A 20,120-nucleotide genomic window follows, 5' to 3' on the forward strand; every position below is an offset into this window, starting at 1 on the left:
CAAGTCGAGCGATCGTTGGTGTAATTTGATGAGAACTACTTGATTCACCCATATTTAGGTGTAAACAACGAAAACCAATGATACTTATTGTTTACTAAATGTGAAGCTTTTAAACAGGTTACTCATCCGTTACAACAGATAATGCACTTGTTGCAACATATTAGTAACTTGTTGCAACAACTAACCAATCTGTTGCAACATATTAGTAACTTGTTGCAACAACTAACCATTCTGTTGCAACAAATTACAAACTTGTTGCAACAGATGGGTTAGTTGTTGCAATTTCTTCAACAATTGAAAGATTTGTTGCAACAACTGACTCATCTGTTGCAACAGATCACAAACTTGTTGCAACAGATTATCAACTTGTTGCAACTTCTTCAACATCAGTTAGATTTGTCGCAACAACTGACCCATATGTTGCAACAACTGAACCATCTGTTGCAACAATTTACAAACTTGTTGCAACAACTTACTCATCTGTTGCAACAGATCACAAACTTGTTGCAACAGATTATCAACTTGTTGAAACTTCTTCAACATCAGTTAGATTTGTCGCAACAACTGACCCATATGTTGCAACAACTGAATCATCTGTTGCCACAATTTACAAACTTGTTGCAACAACTTACTCATCTATTGCAACAGATGACAAAGTTGTTGCAACAGATTATGAACTTGTTGCAACTTCTTCAACATCAGTTAGATTTGTCGCAACAACTGACCCATATGCTGCAACAACTGAACCATCTGTTGCAACAACTTACTCATCCGTTGCAACATATTAAAAACTTGTTGCAACAGATGGGTCAGTCGTTGCAGCTTCTTCAACAGCTGTTAGATTTTGTGACTTGTTTAAAACTACTGAAACCACTGAACATAATGTATTGAACACAACTTAAATAATGAACACCTAATATATACTTAACAAAATGTCTTAGAAAAGTACTGAACACCTAATATATACTTAACAAAATGTCTTAGAAAAGTACTGAACACCTAATATATACTTAAATTACATAATGTCATAAAAAAAAACTCCTAATATATACTTAAATTGTTCAACAGACCACATTTTGGCTCCAAAAAACGCAAAATCAATGAATTGTTTATCAACCCATCTTAGGGCTCCAACACCTTTTCAATGACACCTAATGCCCATCTCCATTGCATCCTCCCTACAGAGTTGTCGCTGATTAGACTTTCGGGTTTTGTCACAGTTGTGTCGGTAAGTAAAGCCACCATAAAAGCAATTGACCACGAACCACATGCCTTACCAGTGACATTGCGGGGGAGATTCTGTAGCCTATTGAATTCCCACGATTCATTGAGTAACTTTGCAGGCAAGTGTGCGAACATTCCACTCTGTTGCAATAACTTGGGCCACAATTCCATTACCGGCTCCATGAAACAAAAGAAATCAGATTCTTCATAGACAGGAACGTTGCAGTCATACACATTTACCACTCCCTCTTCAATCATGAACTCGAGAGTGACAAAATGTGTGGCATTAATATTCATCACTGTTAAAACCCTCTTTGCACCAGCAGATTCAACAAAATAAATGAACTGTTGCAACAATTAGTTAACTTGTGGCAATAGATTATCTACTTTTTGCAACAACATACTGAATTAGATAGATATATACAAGTGTTGAAACTTACCCAATCCTCCCACCATATTTCCATGCTTGTCAGAGCCTTGAAGTCTGCTGCTCCAAATTCATGCATTGAGTACATGGTTCTCCCACTCTTTTTGGACTTGATTGCAGTCTCAACCTTTTTCTTTCTTTGGGCATGTACAGGCTTGAAAATGTCCACCTTTTTTAGCACTTTTGACCCAACATCAAGAAGAGGAGTCTCAATTGACTTACTAGGAGTAGCAACAGATCTTCTTGATCTAACTGATGCAAGTGCCTTGGCAATTGCTTTGCCCCTCCTCCGAGCATGAACAAGAGTATAAGGTGAGGAAAGATTCTTTGATGGTTTGATACCCCTCTTGGATATCAACCTCTACATAGAAGTGTTTGTGGCTTCTTGGGCCTGCACCAATTCCTCCACCCTTCTAATCAAATTATCCATTTTGTCCTTACAAGTGGTGCACTCACAAGCACATGAGGGGACCTTAGAAGTATCGGCACCAACATCAACAAATCTTCTACCACTCAATCCACCACTACTAAAATTACCACCAAATCCGGAAAAATCACTCAATCTAGGAACTGGGGTAAATCCACCAATATTAGCATCATCATCTCTTAATTTTTCCCCAGCAATACTTGCTGGGACATCATCACCACCACCAACAACAACAACATCAACAGGCTGAACACCACCACCAACAACATCAACACCACCAACAACATCAACAACAACATCACCACCAGCACCAACAACAACATGACCACCAGCAACATCACCACCACCACCAGCTACAACATCATCAACCCTAGTGATGGCTGTCACTCCAGCCAATTCCCCTTTGAACCCATTAATCAGTCTGTCAGGCACAGATTCTATGGGCACAAAGGTGACAAGGCATGGCATCTCCAACTCTCTTATTGTTGGGACAAGCCATGGGTTCACAACCTACAACAAAAAAGTAGATATATCATAATGGTGCTAAATCATAAAAAGCAAAACCTATTTAAAACAAGTTAACAGGTTGTTGCAAAAGGTTACACATCTGTTGGGCAATGTCCAACAGATAGGTAACTTGTTGCAGTAGGTATCTCATCTGTTGGAAAATTTCCAACAGATGGGTAACTTGTTACAGCAGGTTTCTCATCTGTTGGATATTGTACAACAGATTAGTAATTTGTTGCAACAGATTATTGTACTTGTTGTAAAAACTTACTGTAACAGATTCAGAAGTTATCAAATTAGTAAATAAAGTGATATGTTGCAACAACTGTGGTACTTGTTGGAAATTGTCCAACAGATTGTCAACTTGTTGCAGCAGGTTTATCATCTGTTGGACATTTTCCAACAGATGGGTAACTTGTTTCAGCAGGTTACTCATCTGTTGTAAAAAACTAGTTGCATGTTATAACAGATTCATCTGTTGGGTAACTTGTTGCAACAGGTTAATTATCTGTTGGACATTGTCCAACAGATGCATAACTTGTTGTAACAGATGAATGTGTTGTTGCAACAGATTATAAAAGTTGTTGCAACACCTAGTCATCTGTTGTGTTCTAATGCTTACAACTTCCTTAGGGGGGTTGAAAAGGTCAACACTCAATTTTGTGTTGTTCCTGGCAGTGAGTCATCTAAGAATTCTTGGATAGGTAACTTCTTTGGAGTATTCCTTGACTTGATGCCTGAGGTGAGGAATGACTTCAAATGCCCAAGCCTAGAAAAAAAAGATGCCATCAAAAATCAAAATAGTGATTGACATAAAAAAAAAAAAAAAGGTAAAACATTAAAGAAAATTTACCATAAAAGCCCAAGGGAAGCCATATAGGTTTTGTGTCTTCCCCGTTGGCTTCAAATCCTTCATCAAATATTCAACAGTCAAGCTAAAGCTTTGAAAACCCCAGGCATAGTTGTTGAAGGCATCATAGTCCTCAGCAAGTTTAATTAATCCAAGCGGTATGTTGTAGTTTACGTCTCTTGCCTAAAGAAAACTATGCACAAACCAAACTAAGCACAGTGCCTCCTTGTGCTTTTTTGAGAAAGTTTTGGACTCCAAGTATTGCAATAATTTCTTTTGAGTGTAGCTCCTTCCCACTAAGTTTACCAAAGAGACATTATTCTTAGCTTTGGAACCTTTCGCTTTCTTGTCTGCCTTGGGCATCCGGGCTGGCTTGGTTAATACAGCAGTAGGAAGAGGCTCATAAGGATAACATCTCAATCCGGTAACTATGGCAAACTCCTTCATGCCAAAGCAAACCGGCATGCCACAGTAATTGAACCAAATCTCATCCTTTCTATCACAAATAATCTTACGCTTCAAAAGCTCAGAAACCATTGTCATTTGAAATCGGGCACTGGTATCTTCAGGCAAATCTAAATAGAGCCCAAAGCAGCTAGCCCTAAAGAAATTCTCCAACCCCTGCTGCCGGAGAATGCCCCTGAAGGTGTCAAAGCCCTTCCCCATGGTTGATCTAACCACAAAATCACCAGACAAATCCTTATTTTCATTCAGCGGCATCGTCACGCCGTACTTTTCAATGCTGAAACTCTTGACGACCTCCTCAATCGAAGGTCTATTGGGATCTATGGCAATACTAGAAGACTCAACAAGATTGGCATCCACATTATGTTTCCTTTTTCTTCTTAACTCAGCCAAGATCTGATTTGTTGATTCTTCTTCTTCTTCTTCATTACCATTTTCAGTTTCTACTTCTTTTTCACCTCCTTCATCCCCTTCTTCTTCACTTACTTCTTTTTCATCTCCTTCTTCTTCATCTCCTTCAGCATTTTCTTCATCTCCTTCAGCAGATTTTTCATCATCTTTTTCACTTTCTTCTCTAGTTTCTTCACTTTGTTCATTTTTATCACTTTCTTCTTCATGCCCAACAGAGGTTTCGTAGGGTTCCTCTCTTTTTGAAGCCCCAATTTCACTAACTCTTTCCTCATTTGTTGATTGACAAATAACAATCACAAGTTTATCTAATGGTGTTTGCACCTTAGCTCTTTTACTACTTTCTCCCTCAGTTGGTTTCTCTCCTTTTCTTTTAACTGGAGACATTTTATCTACACACAAAAGATAGAAAAAACGTTTTAATTGGTTAGTGCAACATTCAAAGTAAAAAGGGAAAAGGAATATGTTGCAACAAGTAATCAGTTGTTGCAACAGATTAATAATATGTTGCAACAAAATACGAAGTTGTTGCAACAACTTATTACTTGTTGCAGCAGAATCTTAATCTGTTGGAAATAGAAAAACAGTTGCAACAGCTTAGCAACTGTTTTGATTTTTTACAACAGCTTGTTAATATGCTACAACAACTGCTTCAGTTGCTGCAAAAACCTCAACAATTGTTTTGATTTTATCCAGCAGTTGTTGGATAAAATCAAACCTTTTCCTAAACCATAGCATGACAGCAACAACAACAGCAAAAACATCTAAATTTAACTACAAAACATCATCTATATTTCACTACAAACACACAACCATCACAAATCTCACTCACAACTTAAACAAAATACACCAAAACCATGCAACCTCAGCAGATGTTTGCAACTGTCAAACAAGTGCTGAATTTGCTGCAACAGGTAACCTCAGTTGTTGGAAAACATCAACAAAATTGCAAGCCTTTTTTTTCGAAATAACAAGGAGAAAAAGAACAAAAACAGCACCAAATACCATAATTTCACAACCACAACCACTATTTACAAACTCACAAACCCCAACAAGTGTAACAAATACACGAAACTACAACAAAACAAACAACATTCAAGAAAAACCCATGCTCTTCTTCATCTTCTCTAACCAAAATCATCATTTTCATACTCTGATTTCAAAACCCTAACTTTTGAACCAAGTGAAAAAAAAAGTTTACCTGAGAATGAATAGACAAGCAACAACAATGGAGAGAGAGAAAAATGAGCAGCAGCAGCAGCAATGGAGAGAGAGGAACGAGCAACAACAATGGTGGTCACTGATCGCCGGTTTGAACAGCAGCAACGGAAAGAGAGAGAGAGAGATGAGATGAACTGAAGAATGAACTGCTCTTTTTTTTTTTTGAAATAAAACGAAGTGGGTCATGGGGGAAGTGGGTTGGGGTTGGAAGGAGTTTTTGTATAATGTGTGTGGGTTGGAAGAAGTTTTTGTATAATGTGTATGGGCTTTTGTGTATTTTGTAAAAGATTATAAGTTTTAAAAATTGTAATTCGAGGGAAATTTAAGTTAATCACATTTTTAAGACAAGTTTGACACCATTTCTAATTATCAGACTTTTTTGTCACCACAGCTTAAATCTTCCTAGAAACTTAGTCTATTTTTATTTGATATTATAAAGACTTTGAATTTTATTTATTCAATCAATTATATTCGGTGTCGAGGTAGTTTGAGGTCAATTATATATAATTTTGTTTGATAAAGTTGTTGTCAATTATAATACTTTTTTGATAACGGTAATGTCAATTATCCAGTTCTTATGTAGAACCAGTTATATTATACAAATCACATAGGTCCCTTGAATATTTTTACTGAAATCTATAAATTAAAACTTAAATCCATTTTGATTAGTCCCAATCTCTTCGTATGTTGTGATATTGTTTAGATTGATAGTGGAAGACAATATGAAATTCTTCTGGAAACAATTCAAAAAGGGAGGAAAAAAAACCTCTTCTTCTCTTAGAATCCCTTCTGTAACAGTCGCTCTCTTAATTGCCATACTTATCTTTCTCTTCCAGTTAAATTTCCTTCAACGCGTTCCTCTTCTCCTCTTCTTTGTCTTCTCTTTTGGAGTATAGTATTTTATTTTCACTCGCCAGAGAGAAGTTCTGTTCCCATTGTATAGTTGTTCCCTTAATGTTTACTTGGTGTTTCATCTTTCGGTCATGCTATGTTTGATTGTTCATACTATTTTTTACCTTTTATTTAGGAAAGAATTGATTGGTTGTTTTGGGCTTTATTTTTCACTTTACTCTGCTAAAATTGAAGGAAAAGAAAATATTACCATGATATATATGAAACTAAGTGGTAAATCAAAGGAAGAAGAACAGATTAACTTCTTCTCATTCTGCAAAACAGATATTGTGGTGCCATTCGCACCCTGCAATTCTTGTTTGTATGTGTCATTATATCCCTTTCCTTTGTATTTTTTTGCAATTTGTTTCCTGGCCTTCTCTTATTAGATTTAAATTGTAATAGAAGATTTTGGGTTCTCATATAGGAGTTTAGCAGAAACAAAGAAAACAGTTACTTCTTCACACAAGATGTCAGAGACAAGCATAAGTCCTTGAAGACGGTCTCTGCTCTTCCAGGTATTGAAACGGCTAAAATTCCCTTCATTTTTCACCAACCAAGTTCATGCACCTATGTCGTTCAGTTGGACAATTACCGTGAAAATAAAATAACTTGAAAAAAAAAAATGGAGGCGAAAAAACTGGAGCTTTAGCATAATTTTTTTGAAAATATGACTTGTGAGAAATTACAAAATTTGCAGATGCTGATAAAAGAACATGTTTTGAATCTGTAATATAAACTTGGTGATGCGCTATTCTCAATTTTTCATATATATATATATATATATATATATATATATATATATATATATCTTATGAAAGTTGAAAAGAGAAAATTGACATTAATGTTCTGTACCTTGAAAATGGAGGCAAGACAATATATGAGACAAAAAATACACTTACCGGTATGCTTAATGCTACGTCGTCATGTGTGATTTAAGAAAAGATAATGTGGAACCTCTCTTGTGGACCAAGAAAAGATATGTCTTTTCCTTTTCTTTTGCCTTTCTCTCTCAATTATTTGATTTTTGATCTTCCCAGTCATTGTTTATTATGCAGTTAAGAGAGGGTAATGAAAAACTCCAATTGTTGTCAATTTTTTCTTTTAATGGATGCCCCCAAACAGACATAATTATTGTCAATAATTCTTTACAATCAATCACTTAAAACTGCTGCTTTCTCATTTTATACCGCAGAGCAACACATGGACATACGTGCCGCCTCTTAAAAAAATAATAAAAATTGTTTTGCGATAAATGCTTGAAACTTATCAGAATGTCTGATCTAAGGATGTTGCAGGAAGGGACTGTATCAGAGAGTGCGATCCCGGCAACTGATCGAAAATGTACAGGCTTTCTTTTATATTTCTGTGCTTTGTTCTCATAAATTGTGCCCTTGGTGTCTTTGTTTTAAAAGCCTCAAAGTCTGTAAATTCGAGTTCTCATACTCTAAGCTATTGGTGTTTTTCTTTCAGTTAGGGGAAGAAGAGTCACACATTTGTTCTGCAGAAAAAAAAAGAGGGTTCTGAATTTGGCTGAATGAAGTTTGGAATTTATTAGGCCCTAATCATTCATAAAGATTTGAGGTGTGCCCATTAATTTGTTTATATTCTCTAACAATGGAATATTGCTCGTGTAGCGGGTGTCAATTTCCTAATTCCAAATGTGTGTTAATCTATATATTAATATAAAGCTAGGACATAGGCCCGCAGATATGACATGCCTAAATGAGCATGAAACTTATTTATCTTTTCTGAATTGCCTTCGTCTCTTCTTCTTCTTCCTCCCAGCAAAGATTATTGTTCCCTCTTTCGCGATTCATATCCATGGCTATCATTGCTGGAGCCAGCGCAGTCAGCGGTACTACATATGGTTGACAGATGCACAAGCAGAAACGAGGCAATTCTCCTCTCCTAAACGAGGTATCCAATTCTTAACTCCCTTTTAATTCTCTGCTTTTGCCGCAACTGAATCGACCATCTTTGTCCTAGCGCTTTGCAAGATTCTTACTGGATATGCCCTGGCGGTTGGATATAGTCGGCATCTCTTTCTTAGATTGCCGCAAAATATGGTACCTACATCTACTCGTATTCTTTTTTTTTGTCATTAAAAAATTCAATCCTCCTCGAAATTAACAAAAGATAGGTTTGTTCTTTTACTCTGTAGAGAACTTCTTTTAAACAGGATTTTCTTGTACTTTGGGGAAATACTAGGATAGCAAGTAGAAAAACTAATGATGTTTTAAAGCAGGTCGGAGAGGTAAGCCGAGCAAGTAAAAATGTGGTCTTTTGTCGTTACATGGTTATATATTGCACTATAGTTTAGTTTTATGTAGGGATTATTGAGCTTCTCTCTTTCTGTTCTTACGCGCTCTCTTCTTTAGGGGCAGAGTTAATGGAGGAGATATCTTACTTAGACCATAAGTCTGAATAGAAAAAAAAACATCCTTTTCAATGGAGAAACATATGTGTTGTTTAATGCTGCCTTTAGAAGGCAAAGTCTTTTACTTTCGTTCTGTTGAAATACAAATTAGCTCCTAATTGAGCAACAACTTACTTTGGTTAACTTACTATAGATGTAGAATATTGTATGTTCTTATATCAAATCCTCTATATTTAGAACCACATTTTAATACATGTAAAGGTTTGTCTATTAGAGTACGAAAAAGGATTTGCTTCGTTAAGTCATTCCACTAAACTAATCTTTATTGATTGAGCTTTCCCAGTCTTGGTTTGAAAGCCTTGACAGCTCAAATTACTTAGTTCGTAGCCATTACTAGAGGAAAGAACTCGTATTTACACGGATTCATCTACTGTAGATCTGAAAATTCCCAAGAGCTGTGTATCGAGATGCTTATTAAAAGAGAGTTATCTATCGAGGTATTGGTTCCTGATGACTTACCCTTATTTTGGATAAGTTCCTAACTTCCCTATGACAGGCTATCTCTTTGAGTCACATTTTTTCCCATGTACTTTGTATACATTATGTTACTGCAGTAGAAGAATTCTACATTTTGTATTGCTACCACAGTAAATGGTACAACTGCAAATACCATTAGTTTCATCACTAAGTAGGTGAACTGTTCTGCTGCCAAACTTAGATGGTTTAGGTTGGTGATGTGTTATACTTTGTTGAAATTGGAACCTTTTGGATCTGAAATCTCAGATGGTCACTATTTAGATGTATCTATGTTTGATTGAAAAAAAAATGTAGAAGAGTTATCTTCCTTTTCAGGGCCATTCGGCTATTCAGTACATGATACATTGAAGATCATAACCTAGGTTAGATGATTGTATTGAATTTCTATCCTAATTTTGAGAAAATTTCTCCTCATATTGAAATTTTATACTGGGATTATACATGCTTATGTTTTTTATGCCAGGGAACAACAAAAGAGGCTAGCTGCACGTCAGGCGGAGCTGGGCAAAGCTAGCCATGAAGGTTTTGTATAGAAGCTTCCAGTGGATAATCATGAGAAGGATTAAAAAAAGCTTCTACTCATTGTAGGTGTCTCTTGGCAACAAGAAAAATAGAGATGTGATTCGCAAGGCATGGATGCCTACTGGTTTGGCTCTCTTTTCCTCTCCCCTTTTTTCTTAATTTCTTTTGGCAGGCCTGTGAAGTTAAAATTTAAGCGACTCCACTATGCTGAAGATATATTTCAGCTCACCTTACTGATGCAATCATTGTCTGTTGAACACATTTAGACTTGGTTGCTATTGAATTCCCTAGCAATATCATTGGTCTTGTCTTAATCCGAAGTTTCTGCAGTATTTACTGCTATCATTATGAATTCAACTTTTCAATAACTGATTTCATTCTAAATCTATAAGTTAATTTTTGCAGGTGCTGCTCTTACAAAATTAGAGGAGGAGAAAGGTACTGTAATACAAATGAATCATTTCATTTAGATGAAGCTACAGGTAATATATCATATGTTTAGACTTTCAGTTTAAAGTGAATAAAGGTGCAAATTTATCTAATATACATTGATACTATAAAAGATTTTTTTTGTCTCTGCAGTTTTGCCAGATGTGTTAGGTAATTTACCCATTATAATAGTTTATGGTGGAATCATGAAGAAATTTTAAATAGTAAAGATGGCTTTTGTGTGCCAAATTATTTCGCGAAATATTTATTTTCTTTATGATTATGAATTGGGAAACTCTTTACTTAGCTCTAATCTATGTATTTATATACAGCTGGTCTATAGCCCAAGTTACATGGCACTTCCAAAAAAAACCCAGTTATCTTTTTGTTTCCCCTTTTGTTTTGTTATTTGCTTGCTCATTGTTTGGTTCTTTTCCCCTTTCCCTGATTCTTTATTTGTTATTGTAATAGAGATTGGCAACAAGAAGTTGAGTTATAATAAACAATTGTATCCATTATGATCCTCGAATTCTGGTGACAGTGGTGGATTATATCTTCAGTTAATTGTTATCTTTTCCCTCCACATTAAGCCTCAAGCCCCATTTCTTTGGGCTGCATATTATCAATTTTTTTAGCATTTATAAGTTTGCTTTGTAATTCACAGACTCTCAAGTTCAAGCAAATAAACAAAGAGCTCATAGGTACACATCGAATATAGAGTTGCACCTTATCTAACAACATTAACTTTCTTTATAGCACACATATTTTAACGGATATAGTTCAACCATTGTCCTCTGTTACTAAGTTGGCTTTAGAATCAACGACATAAGTGTACCTTATTTTTGGTCAACAACATAACAAGTACTTACTCTTGCACTTATTGATAGTTTCTATATAACTTAATGTTCAGTACCATATACTAGAGTCCGAAAAAGTATTGAGTCTGATGGGCTCGAGGGTATTAAGCGTGCTCCTACAATGATCCATTAAGAGATCAAAGTTGGTATTAGTCAAATAATGTTTCCGTAAGTGAATTTAGTTAAGGAGGTTTCTCCACTGTCTCTCACTCTTAGACAAATTTATGCATAACTATACATAATGTATGGGTGCCTTGATGTTAGCAGGTGTGCTTCTATATCAAAAACTCTATGAGGAGGTATTGTGTTTAAAAGGTGGAGTCATTGTCTAGATACTAACTTCTATATATGAGATTCAAGGGTTTATGTTTGAAGGATATGCTATTCTTTTCCTTAAGTTGGTGGTTGTTTTATGTGGAGGGAGTACTAAGTGTGTGCACAGGGCATGTGTTTCAGAAGGCTTTTTAATATGATCCCTGACTTGCTAATTGTTTCACTGCTTAATATGTATACATAAAGACTATGATAGTACACAATCAGAAGAATTTAGTATAAAAATCTGATGTTTGTATTGCTTTAATAAAAGACGAAACAACAAAAAGGTGAGAAACATATTATTTGAAAATTCTTAAGTTGCCCGAAAAATTCATCTTTTACTGTCATATCGAAGCCTTTAGTGCGTTCAGTGTTGCTGCTGGTGCCCACTCCTACCTTGGCTGGTGAGACTTTAATCCATTGCAAAAGAGTACAATTCTCGAATTGAAGTCTCACAGCACTTTATTTAAGGTTTTTGCCATAATTTTCTGTAACCAGGTTATTAATCCGTTGTAACTGTTCATACTAGATATTTTTTTTTTCTGATTCAAACTACAATTATGGTTTGAAACAACAAAAAACCCAGTAGAATCCCACAATGTGAGGGCTGGAGAGAGTAGAGTGTACATAGACCTAACCCCCACTTTGAAAGGTAGGGCGACTGTTTCCGAAAGACTCTCGATTCGAGAGAGGAACAATTATGGTTTGATTATTACAGAATAATTTCGTTTTACAAAAACTAAGTCATGAACTACTCAGCAATATTACGGTACTTTACCGCGCGGGTGAACTTACGCACGATATTTTTGGTAAAAATGGAGTTTTCTTGATTAGTCAGATTAGGGCTCAAAACGATAACTTTGGCATTATTCGAGAAACCTATAATCGTTTTTGCCAATGAATTGCACAGAGAAAGGTAATAAACGATCCGTGCTGCGGTTTTGCAATAGAGCTCTATATTGTGCGGAAGTTTACAATATCCAGCCGATGTGGGACTAAGCAGTCCTGTTAATTTATTGTCCTTCCTCTCTCACTTTTTTTTATTTCACTAATATTTTTGTCTTATTATTCTTCATTTTTTTTTGTTTGCGGAAGGATGCATTTAAAAAAGATTTCACAGATCAAATAAAAACCTCTATTTCAAGCTAAAGTAAGTGGATTAAATTACGACTATATAACTTATAATTATAAAATATTCTTAGTCATTTTTTACAAAGTTCCATTTAGTGTATATCGGGAATGACAAGGTTAATTCATTTCTTGGATGAAAAGTGTCTTGATTAACAAGGATTAAACACGTTACATGGTTAAGTAATAGGTAAAAATACAAATAGTTCTGCCAATACTAACAATGGATACAAGATTAAGTCACTTCAATATTGTAATTAAAAAGTTAATTAAGAAATAATGTTTGGAAATAAATAATATAATAACTTGATACATAAGTGTCAATACCAATGTCTACAACTACAAACAAATATCACCTTAGTAACATACTATAATTGAATTCCATAATTTCAAATATATGTGAAAAAATAACATGAGTATTTCGAGTAGATAGTTAGATATATGTTACAGCATATATATTAATAACAAATGTAACGTATTTGTTTCTCGGCTTAAGAATTAATTTTAAATTGTTCAAGGGACCAACATTTTAACTATATTTACCTAAATCAAACAACAAAATCCCTATGTAATTTTGCAAGTAATAAAATCCCTAGGTAAATCTCAAGACAACTAAAATCACAGCAAAAAATCTCTTGTTAATTCCACGGGTAATAAAATCCCCAAGTAAATTTCCAAGAAATAATCCCCAACTAAAATCGCAACAACAAAATTCTCATGTAATTTCGCAGGTAATAAAACCCTAAGTAAATTCCCAAGAAATAATCCCCAACTAAATGCGCAGCAAAGAAATCCCCAAGTAATTCCCCAGATAATAAAATGATAGATAATGTAAATATGTAGTCATAGAATATTTTGTAAATCTTCTAATTTAGGTTAGTATATTTTGTATCCTAATAGGACATTGTAACTATGGTATATTTACCAATTCCATCAATGAGAATAATGACGGAATTAATCTCTTTCATGGTATCAGATACTAGGGTTTCTATTCCTTCTCTTCCGCTGCCCTAATTCTCCGACGTCCTATCCCATTTTTCCGACGTCTTCTTCTTCTTCGATTTCCGTCCATTTTCTTGCCTTCCATCAATGGCAGACACCAAGTTCCATCCTGCCTTGGCTGTCTCCAACATCAAGAATCACATCCCACTTATTCTTGAGATGGAAACGGATCATTATTCGGCTTAGGCCGAATTATTCAAACTTCATGCCCGGTCTCACCGTGTCCTTTCCCACATTCTGCCAACCGGAAAGGAGAAGGCTCCTACCACCGACGACGAAAAGGAGTTGTGGTCCACTTTGGATGCCACGGTACTTCAATGGGTATATGCAACCATCTCCACGGACTTATTGCATATGATCATCGAAGAAGACCTATCGGCAAAGGAGGCCTGGGATCTCCTCCGTAATCTTTTTCAAGACAACAAAAACTCCTGTGCTGTTGCTTTGGAACATGATTTCTCTCATGTCAAGATGCGGGATTTTCCAAACGCTTCGGCGTATTGCCAACATCTCAAGACCTTGGCCGATCAACTTAAGAGTGTGGGGGCTCTGGTAACCGACAACCGCCTCGTTCTCCAACTGGTGGCTGGACTCCCCGAGGCATACAAAAATTTGGGTACCTACATCCGCCAAAGTAAGCCTCTTCCACCATTCTCCGAAGCTCGGTCAAGTTTGTGCCTTGAGGAAAAGGCGGTGGCTGAGATGCATGATGACTCGCCCGTGGCTATGGTGGCTAATTCCAAACGTGATTTTGATGACTCTTCTCATCTGGAAAATTCTGGTCGGGCTCACCATCATCGGGGCAAAAATAACAACAAAAACCGCGGCTCTAGCGGCGGGAATAATAACGGCGGTGGCCGTGGTTCGGGCGGCGGCAGTGGCAGCCGACGCCGTGGAGGACGCCCCTCGGGTGACCAGCAGCAGTGGCAACAGCCCTCCTCACAGTGGCAGTGGGGTTGGATGCCGCAGTGGGCTCCCCCTTGCCCTTATCCTACCATGCAGTGGGCTCGGCCACAGCAGCAGTGGCAGCCGCCATCTTCTTCGGCTGGCCCGAGGTCGCTGGCCCAGCCTGGCATTTTGGGTTCGCGACCATAGCAGCAGGCATATGCAGCCGCGGGCCCCCGGACGCAATGGACTCCGACGGATATTGAATCGGCCATGCACACGATGACATCCATATAGATTCGAATTGGTATATGGATACCGGCGCCACGTCCCATATGACATCCACAAAAGGTACTCTCTCGTCTTATTTTAATTTAAGCAATCGTAATACTGGCATTGTTGTTGGTAATGGTAATTCAATTCCAATTCGAGGTTGTGGTCATGCTAAATTGCCTCCACCGAACCCTCCTTTATTGTTAAACAATGTCCTTCATGCGCCCAAACTCATAAATAATTTGATATCGGTTCGTAAATTTACTACTGATAACTATGTGAGTGTTGAATTTGATCCTTATGGGTTTTCTGTGAAGGATTTCCGGACGGGGATGGCTCTCATGAGGTGTAATAGTAGGGGTGCTCTCTATCCATTGTCCACCTTCAAATATTCCACCAATTCACCGTCGACTTTTGCTGCCTTGTCTTCAACCCGTTGGCATGATCGTTTGGGCCACCCGGGAGCTTCTATTTTGGATTTTCTTAGGCGTAATAAGAGCATTGAATGTAATAGTTCTAGTTCATCTAGTATTTGTCATTCTTGCGTTCTTGGTAAACATGTTAAGTTGCCATTTGCTAGTTCTATGTCCGAAACTTTGTTTCCGTTTGACATTATTCATAGTGATTTGTGGACTTCTCTGATTTTGAGTTCTATGGGCCATCGTTATTATGTTCTGTTTTTGGATGATTTTACCAACTATTTGTGGACTTTCCCTTTGGCTAAAAAATCTGATGTTTACTCAAAATTCTTGGATTTTAGGACCTATATTCTTACTCAATTTGAACGTCCTATCAAGAATGTCCAATGTGATAATGGGAGGGAATATACTAATAGCCAATTCGGAAAGTTTTGTGCGTCCAATGGGATGTCTTTCCGTCTTTCGTGTCCTCATACATCCTCTCAAAATGGGAAAGCAGAAAGAAAAATTCGTTCACTAAATAATGTCATCCGGACTCTTCTTGCTCATGCTTCCATTCCTCCGTCTTTTTGGCATCATGCATTGCAAATGGCGACGTATCTCCTTAACATTTTACCAAGTAAGCTATTGGGTCACAAATCACCTTTAGAGGTCCTTTACCAACGGAAACCATCTTATTCTCATCTCCGAGTCTTTGGGTGTTTATGTTATCCACTTTTTCCGTCTACTACTATTCACAAGTTGCACCCTCGGTCAACTCCATGTGTCTTTTTGGGATATGCACCAAACCATCGTGGCTACAAATGTTTTGATTTATCTTCAAATAAAATCATTATCTGTCGTCACGTTTTATTTGATGAGACTCAATTTCCGTTTTCCAAAATCCACGTCACGTTTTATTTGATGAGACTCAATTTCTGTTTTCCAAAATCCATACTCCGGCTCCCACCGCTTATAACTTCTTTGATGATGGCCTCTCTCCTTACTTGATCCATCATATAGCCGCCAACCCTCCATCGCTGCCCGCGACACAGCGCCACGGCGACACCTCCCAAACTGGGCAGCAGCCTCCGTCGTCCTCTATGCCGGACCAGTCTGCCTCTCTCCCCCACCAGCTTGCCACCAGCCCGCCAACTTCGTCCATTCCTACTCCTGTCCAGCCCAATACCCGCACTCACATGGTCACTCGTAGTCAACGCGGGATTTTCAAACCCAAGCACCCATTTAATCTACATGCGACGGTTACCAAGTCCCCCATACCTCGTAACCCGTTGGATGCGCTACGTGACCCGAATTGGAAATTGGCCATGGATGATGAATATGATGCTCTTATTAAAAATAAGACGTGGGATTTGGTACCCCGTCCACCTAATGTGAATGTTATTCGGTCTATGTGGATTTTTACTCATAAAGAAAAGTCTAATGGTGATTTTGAGAGGCATAAAGCCCGTTTTGTAGGTGATGGCAAAACACAACAGGTTGGCATTGATTGTGGTGAGACGTTCAGTCCGGTCGTAAAGCCAGCAACGATCCGCACTGTCTTAAGCCTGGCTCTATCTAAGCATTGGCCCAATCATCAGTTGGATGTCAAAAATGCATTTCTCATGGCGAGCTCAAGGAGACGGTTTATATGCATCAGCCTATGGGTTTTAGAAACCCATCTCGTCCCGATTATGTGTGTTTGTTACGCAAGTCCTTATATGTGCTTAAACAGGCACCGAGAGCTTGGTATAAAAGATTTGCTGACTTTGTTTCTTCCATTGGTTTTGCTAATAGCAGGTCTGACCACTCCTTGTTCATCTATCGCAAAGGTCACCACTTGGCTTACATTTTACTATATGTGGATGATATTATTCTTACTACTTCGTCAGATGCTCTCCGCTGTTCTATTATGGACTTTCTTGGCTCAGAATTTGCTATGAAGGACTTAGGTCCTTTGAACTATTTTCTTGGCATTGCGGTGACCCGTCACAAGGGTGGTATGTTTCTATCACAGCGTAGTTATGCGGCGGACATTATTGAACGTGCAGGAATGTCCTTGTGTAAGCCTTCTTCCACTCCAGTTGACACTAAACCGAAGGTCAGTGCCTCTTCTGGCAATCTGTGTGACGATCCCACTCATTTCCGGAGCCTTGCAGGTGCTCTTCAGTATCTTACCTTCACCAGACCAGATATTTCTTATGCTGTACAACAGATTTGTCTTCATATGCATGCTCCACGAGATACGCATATGCTTTCTCTTAAGCGGATTATTCGGTATATTCAGGGTACACTTGATCATGGTTTGCATCTCTACTCATCGTCAGTTACTGATTTGGTTTCATACACTGATGCTGATTGGGGGGGATGTCCAGACACCAGACGCTCCACGTCGGGTTATTGCGTGTTTTTGGGATATAATTTGATATCCTGGTCATCTAAGCGCCAACCTACTCTTTCCCGCTCTAGTGCGGAAGCAGAATATAGGGGGGTCGCTAATGTTGTTTCTGAATCATGCTAGATACGTAATCTTCTCTTGGAACTACATTGTCCGATCCCTAAGGCTACTTTAGTTTATTGTGATAATGTCAGTGCCATTTACCTGTCTGGAAATCCAGTCCAACATCAGCGCACCAAGCACATTGAGATGGATATACATTTTGTTCGTGAAAAGGTGGCGCGCGGCCACGTCCGTGTCCTTCATGTTCCATCCCGATATCAGCTCGCTGATATTTTCACTAAAGGACTGCCACAGGTCTTATTTGAGGATTTTCGGGACAGTCTCAGTGTTCGTAAACCTCCCGTTTCGACTGCGGGGGTGTGATAAATAATGTAAATATCTAGTCATAGAATATTTTGTAAATCTTCTAATTTAGGTTAATATATTTTGTATCCTAATAGGACATTGTAACTATGGTATATTTACCAATTCCATCAATGAGAATAATCACGGAATTAATCTCTTTCACTAATCTCCAAGCCAAGAAAGACATCTCCAATGGAGTTTGATGAAGAAATATGCATATATTAATAGTAGATTTTGTTGATGAACTATGTTGTGGTACTTAATTCATTCTGTTGAGTAAGTTGACGGGTGGATGTCCAGTTTAAAAATAAACGCATGTCTTCATTGGTGATATATATTATTGAGAATCTGAGATGTTGATTATGTGTGAAGAATCTAATGTTTCCCTGCACTACTTCGGGCTAGGGACCTATATCAGTTAACTGAAATAGGTGTATTACCCAAATCAATAAACTTCTATCTATTGTCCAATTCAATATTACTAAATAATATACATGACATTTTGTAATAATTGTACTATTAAAATACCATTAAAGCCGAATTGCAAAAAAAAAATCAGAAGAATTAACAAGTCACAAATATGACAAAGTTACAAAAATTGAGCTTTAATATATATATATTTTTAAATTAACATAAAATCATTTTATCGCGTATATTATCTGTCATACAAAATTATAAAATCGTCGTTAAACTTTCTTTTTCTACACAATAAGAAATTGAATACATAGTTAACAACGGTTATCCAAACAGTGGTTAGAGTTAACTAAATGGCAGATTATTTATGTGGCTGCCACTCCATTAACACTGCCGTAAAAAACCTTTGTGGACGTAAAAGCAACACAGGTCTACCACTGTAGCGTCATATGATGATTAGAAAAAAAAACCTATGAAGCTCATTGCAATAACGTCTGGCTCCTGTATATTTCTTGGCTATGAAATAAATGGACTACGTCTCCTTAAGGCATAAATTATATTAAAAAAAAAAAAAAAAAGAGTCTATCACTATAGCTTTTTTTGCTCACATTAATGTAGTCGTTTATGAAGTCCTTTGGCTGATATAACGGCGACGGTAGTCCTTTTTTAGGAAAGTTGTAATTAGTAAATGACTATATTTTAAATTTCTTGAAACCAGTGTTTTAAAAGACATTTTTTAGGCGAGCCGTACCAAAAACGCCCCGAGGCGTATGTGCGGGCATAAGTCTCATGGGGCGTATGCCTCAACCTTCCAGGTGTTCGCCTAAGCATAAGCCCTAATATTTTGGGCGTTCATTTGAGGTGTAAGCCCCGAGAACTTTTTCAAATTTGAGCCAAAATTGTCTAATAATTGTTTTTTTTTTTTGTAAAGTTAAATATCCAAAAGTTAACTCATATTAAATTCTCAAACTAAAAATCTCAAAAGTCAAAAAATAAATTCTAATTTTTATCCTAATGTCATAATCTTTTCCCTTTAATTTGTTGTTTACGGAGTAAAATATACATGTTAAATCTTTGTATGCAAAGAGTTGTCTTTCAATTCTTAGAGCCTGTTTGGATGGGCTTAAAATAAGCAGCTTATAAGCTGGAAACAACTTATAAGTCAAAAAAAAAAAAAATTGGGGTAGGCTGACTTTTTTTTTTTTTGGCTTATAAGCTGTTTTCAGCTTATAAACTGCTTTAGATAAGCTAAGCCAAACGGGTCCAATTTTTTTTTTTTTTGGGCTTATTTTTTGCACAAAATGACTTTAAGCTGGTCAGCCAAACACTCAAAAAAGCTGACAACAGCTTATAAGCAATTTATAAGCCAATCCAAACGGGCTCTTAATATGCTTCCATACTTGCATTTTCCTTCTTTATGCTTTATTTTCTTCAAAATCTTTTTAGCATTCTTCAATTTATCTTTTTCAAAATAGTTTTTAGTTTTAAAATTTCTTTTGTTATTGCTCTAGTTTAGATAATGTTTTGAAGACTCTATTCTTGCTATTTTTATTATAATGAGTATTAATTTGTTATCTAGTTTTAGGTTTTAAATAATAACTTTATATTATTGTCATTTTTATCTTTGAATTATTAGGATAGACTATTATTTTTACAACTTCATGTTATTAGTGTAATGCATATTTACGTCACTCACTATTTCAAAAAAATTTTTAATTGTCGTGCAGATGTAGCATGTTAATTATAGATATATC

General features: G+C 37.0%; 1 protein-coding gene across 17 annotated transcripts; it reads left to right on the forward strand.

Annotated features, from left to right (window-relative positions):
* Nucleotides 1-6,017: 6,017 nt before the first annotated feature.
* On the forward strand, nt 6,018-10,828 carry LOC132606736 (uncharacterized). Of its 17 annotated transcripts, none has more exons than XR_009570038.1 (9): nt 6,024-6,938; nt 7,719-7,764; nt 7,894-8,004; nt 8,209-8,340; nt 8,410-8,489; nt 9,237-9,297; nt 9,653-9,699; nt 9,801-9,983; nt 10,265-10,828. XR_009570038.1 is itself a non-coding variant. In XM_060320361.1 (3 exons), the coding sequence occupies exons 1-3, from the start codon at nt 8,082-8,084 to the stop codon at nt 9,849-9,851; spliced, it is 390 nt and encodes a 129-aa protein (XP_060176344.1). In that variant the 5' UTR covers nt 8,011-8,081; the 3' UTR covers nt 9,852-10,828. The 17 variants fall into 17 exon arrangements, 1 of the variants encoding a protein (XP_060176344.1); XR_009570036.1 differs by lacking the exon at nt 9,653-9,699 and having other exon boundaries at nt 6,025-6,742; nt 6,848-6,938; nt 7,709-7,764; XR_009570035.1 differs by lacking the exon at nt 9,653-9,699 and having other exon boundaries at nt 6,026-6,742; nt 6,848-6,938.
* Nucleotides 10,829-20,120: the final 9,292 nt, after the last annotated feature.

Source organism: Lycium barbarum, chromosome 8 (assembly GCF_019175385.1).
Source record: "Lycium barbarum isolate Lr01 chromosome 8, ASM1917538v2, whole genome shotgun sequence".
In the NCBI taxonomy this organism is placed as follows: domain Eukaryota; kingdom Viridiplantae; phylum Streptophyta; class Magnoliopsida; order Solanales; family Solanaceae; genus Lycium; species Lycium barbarum.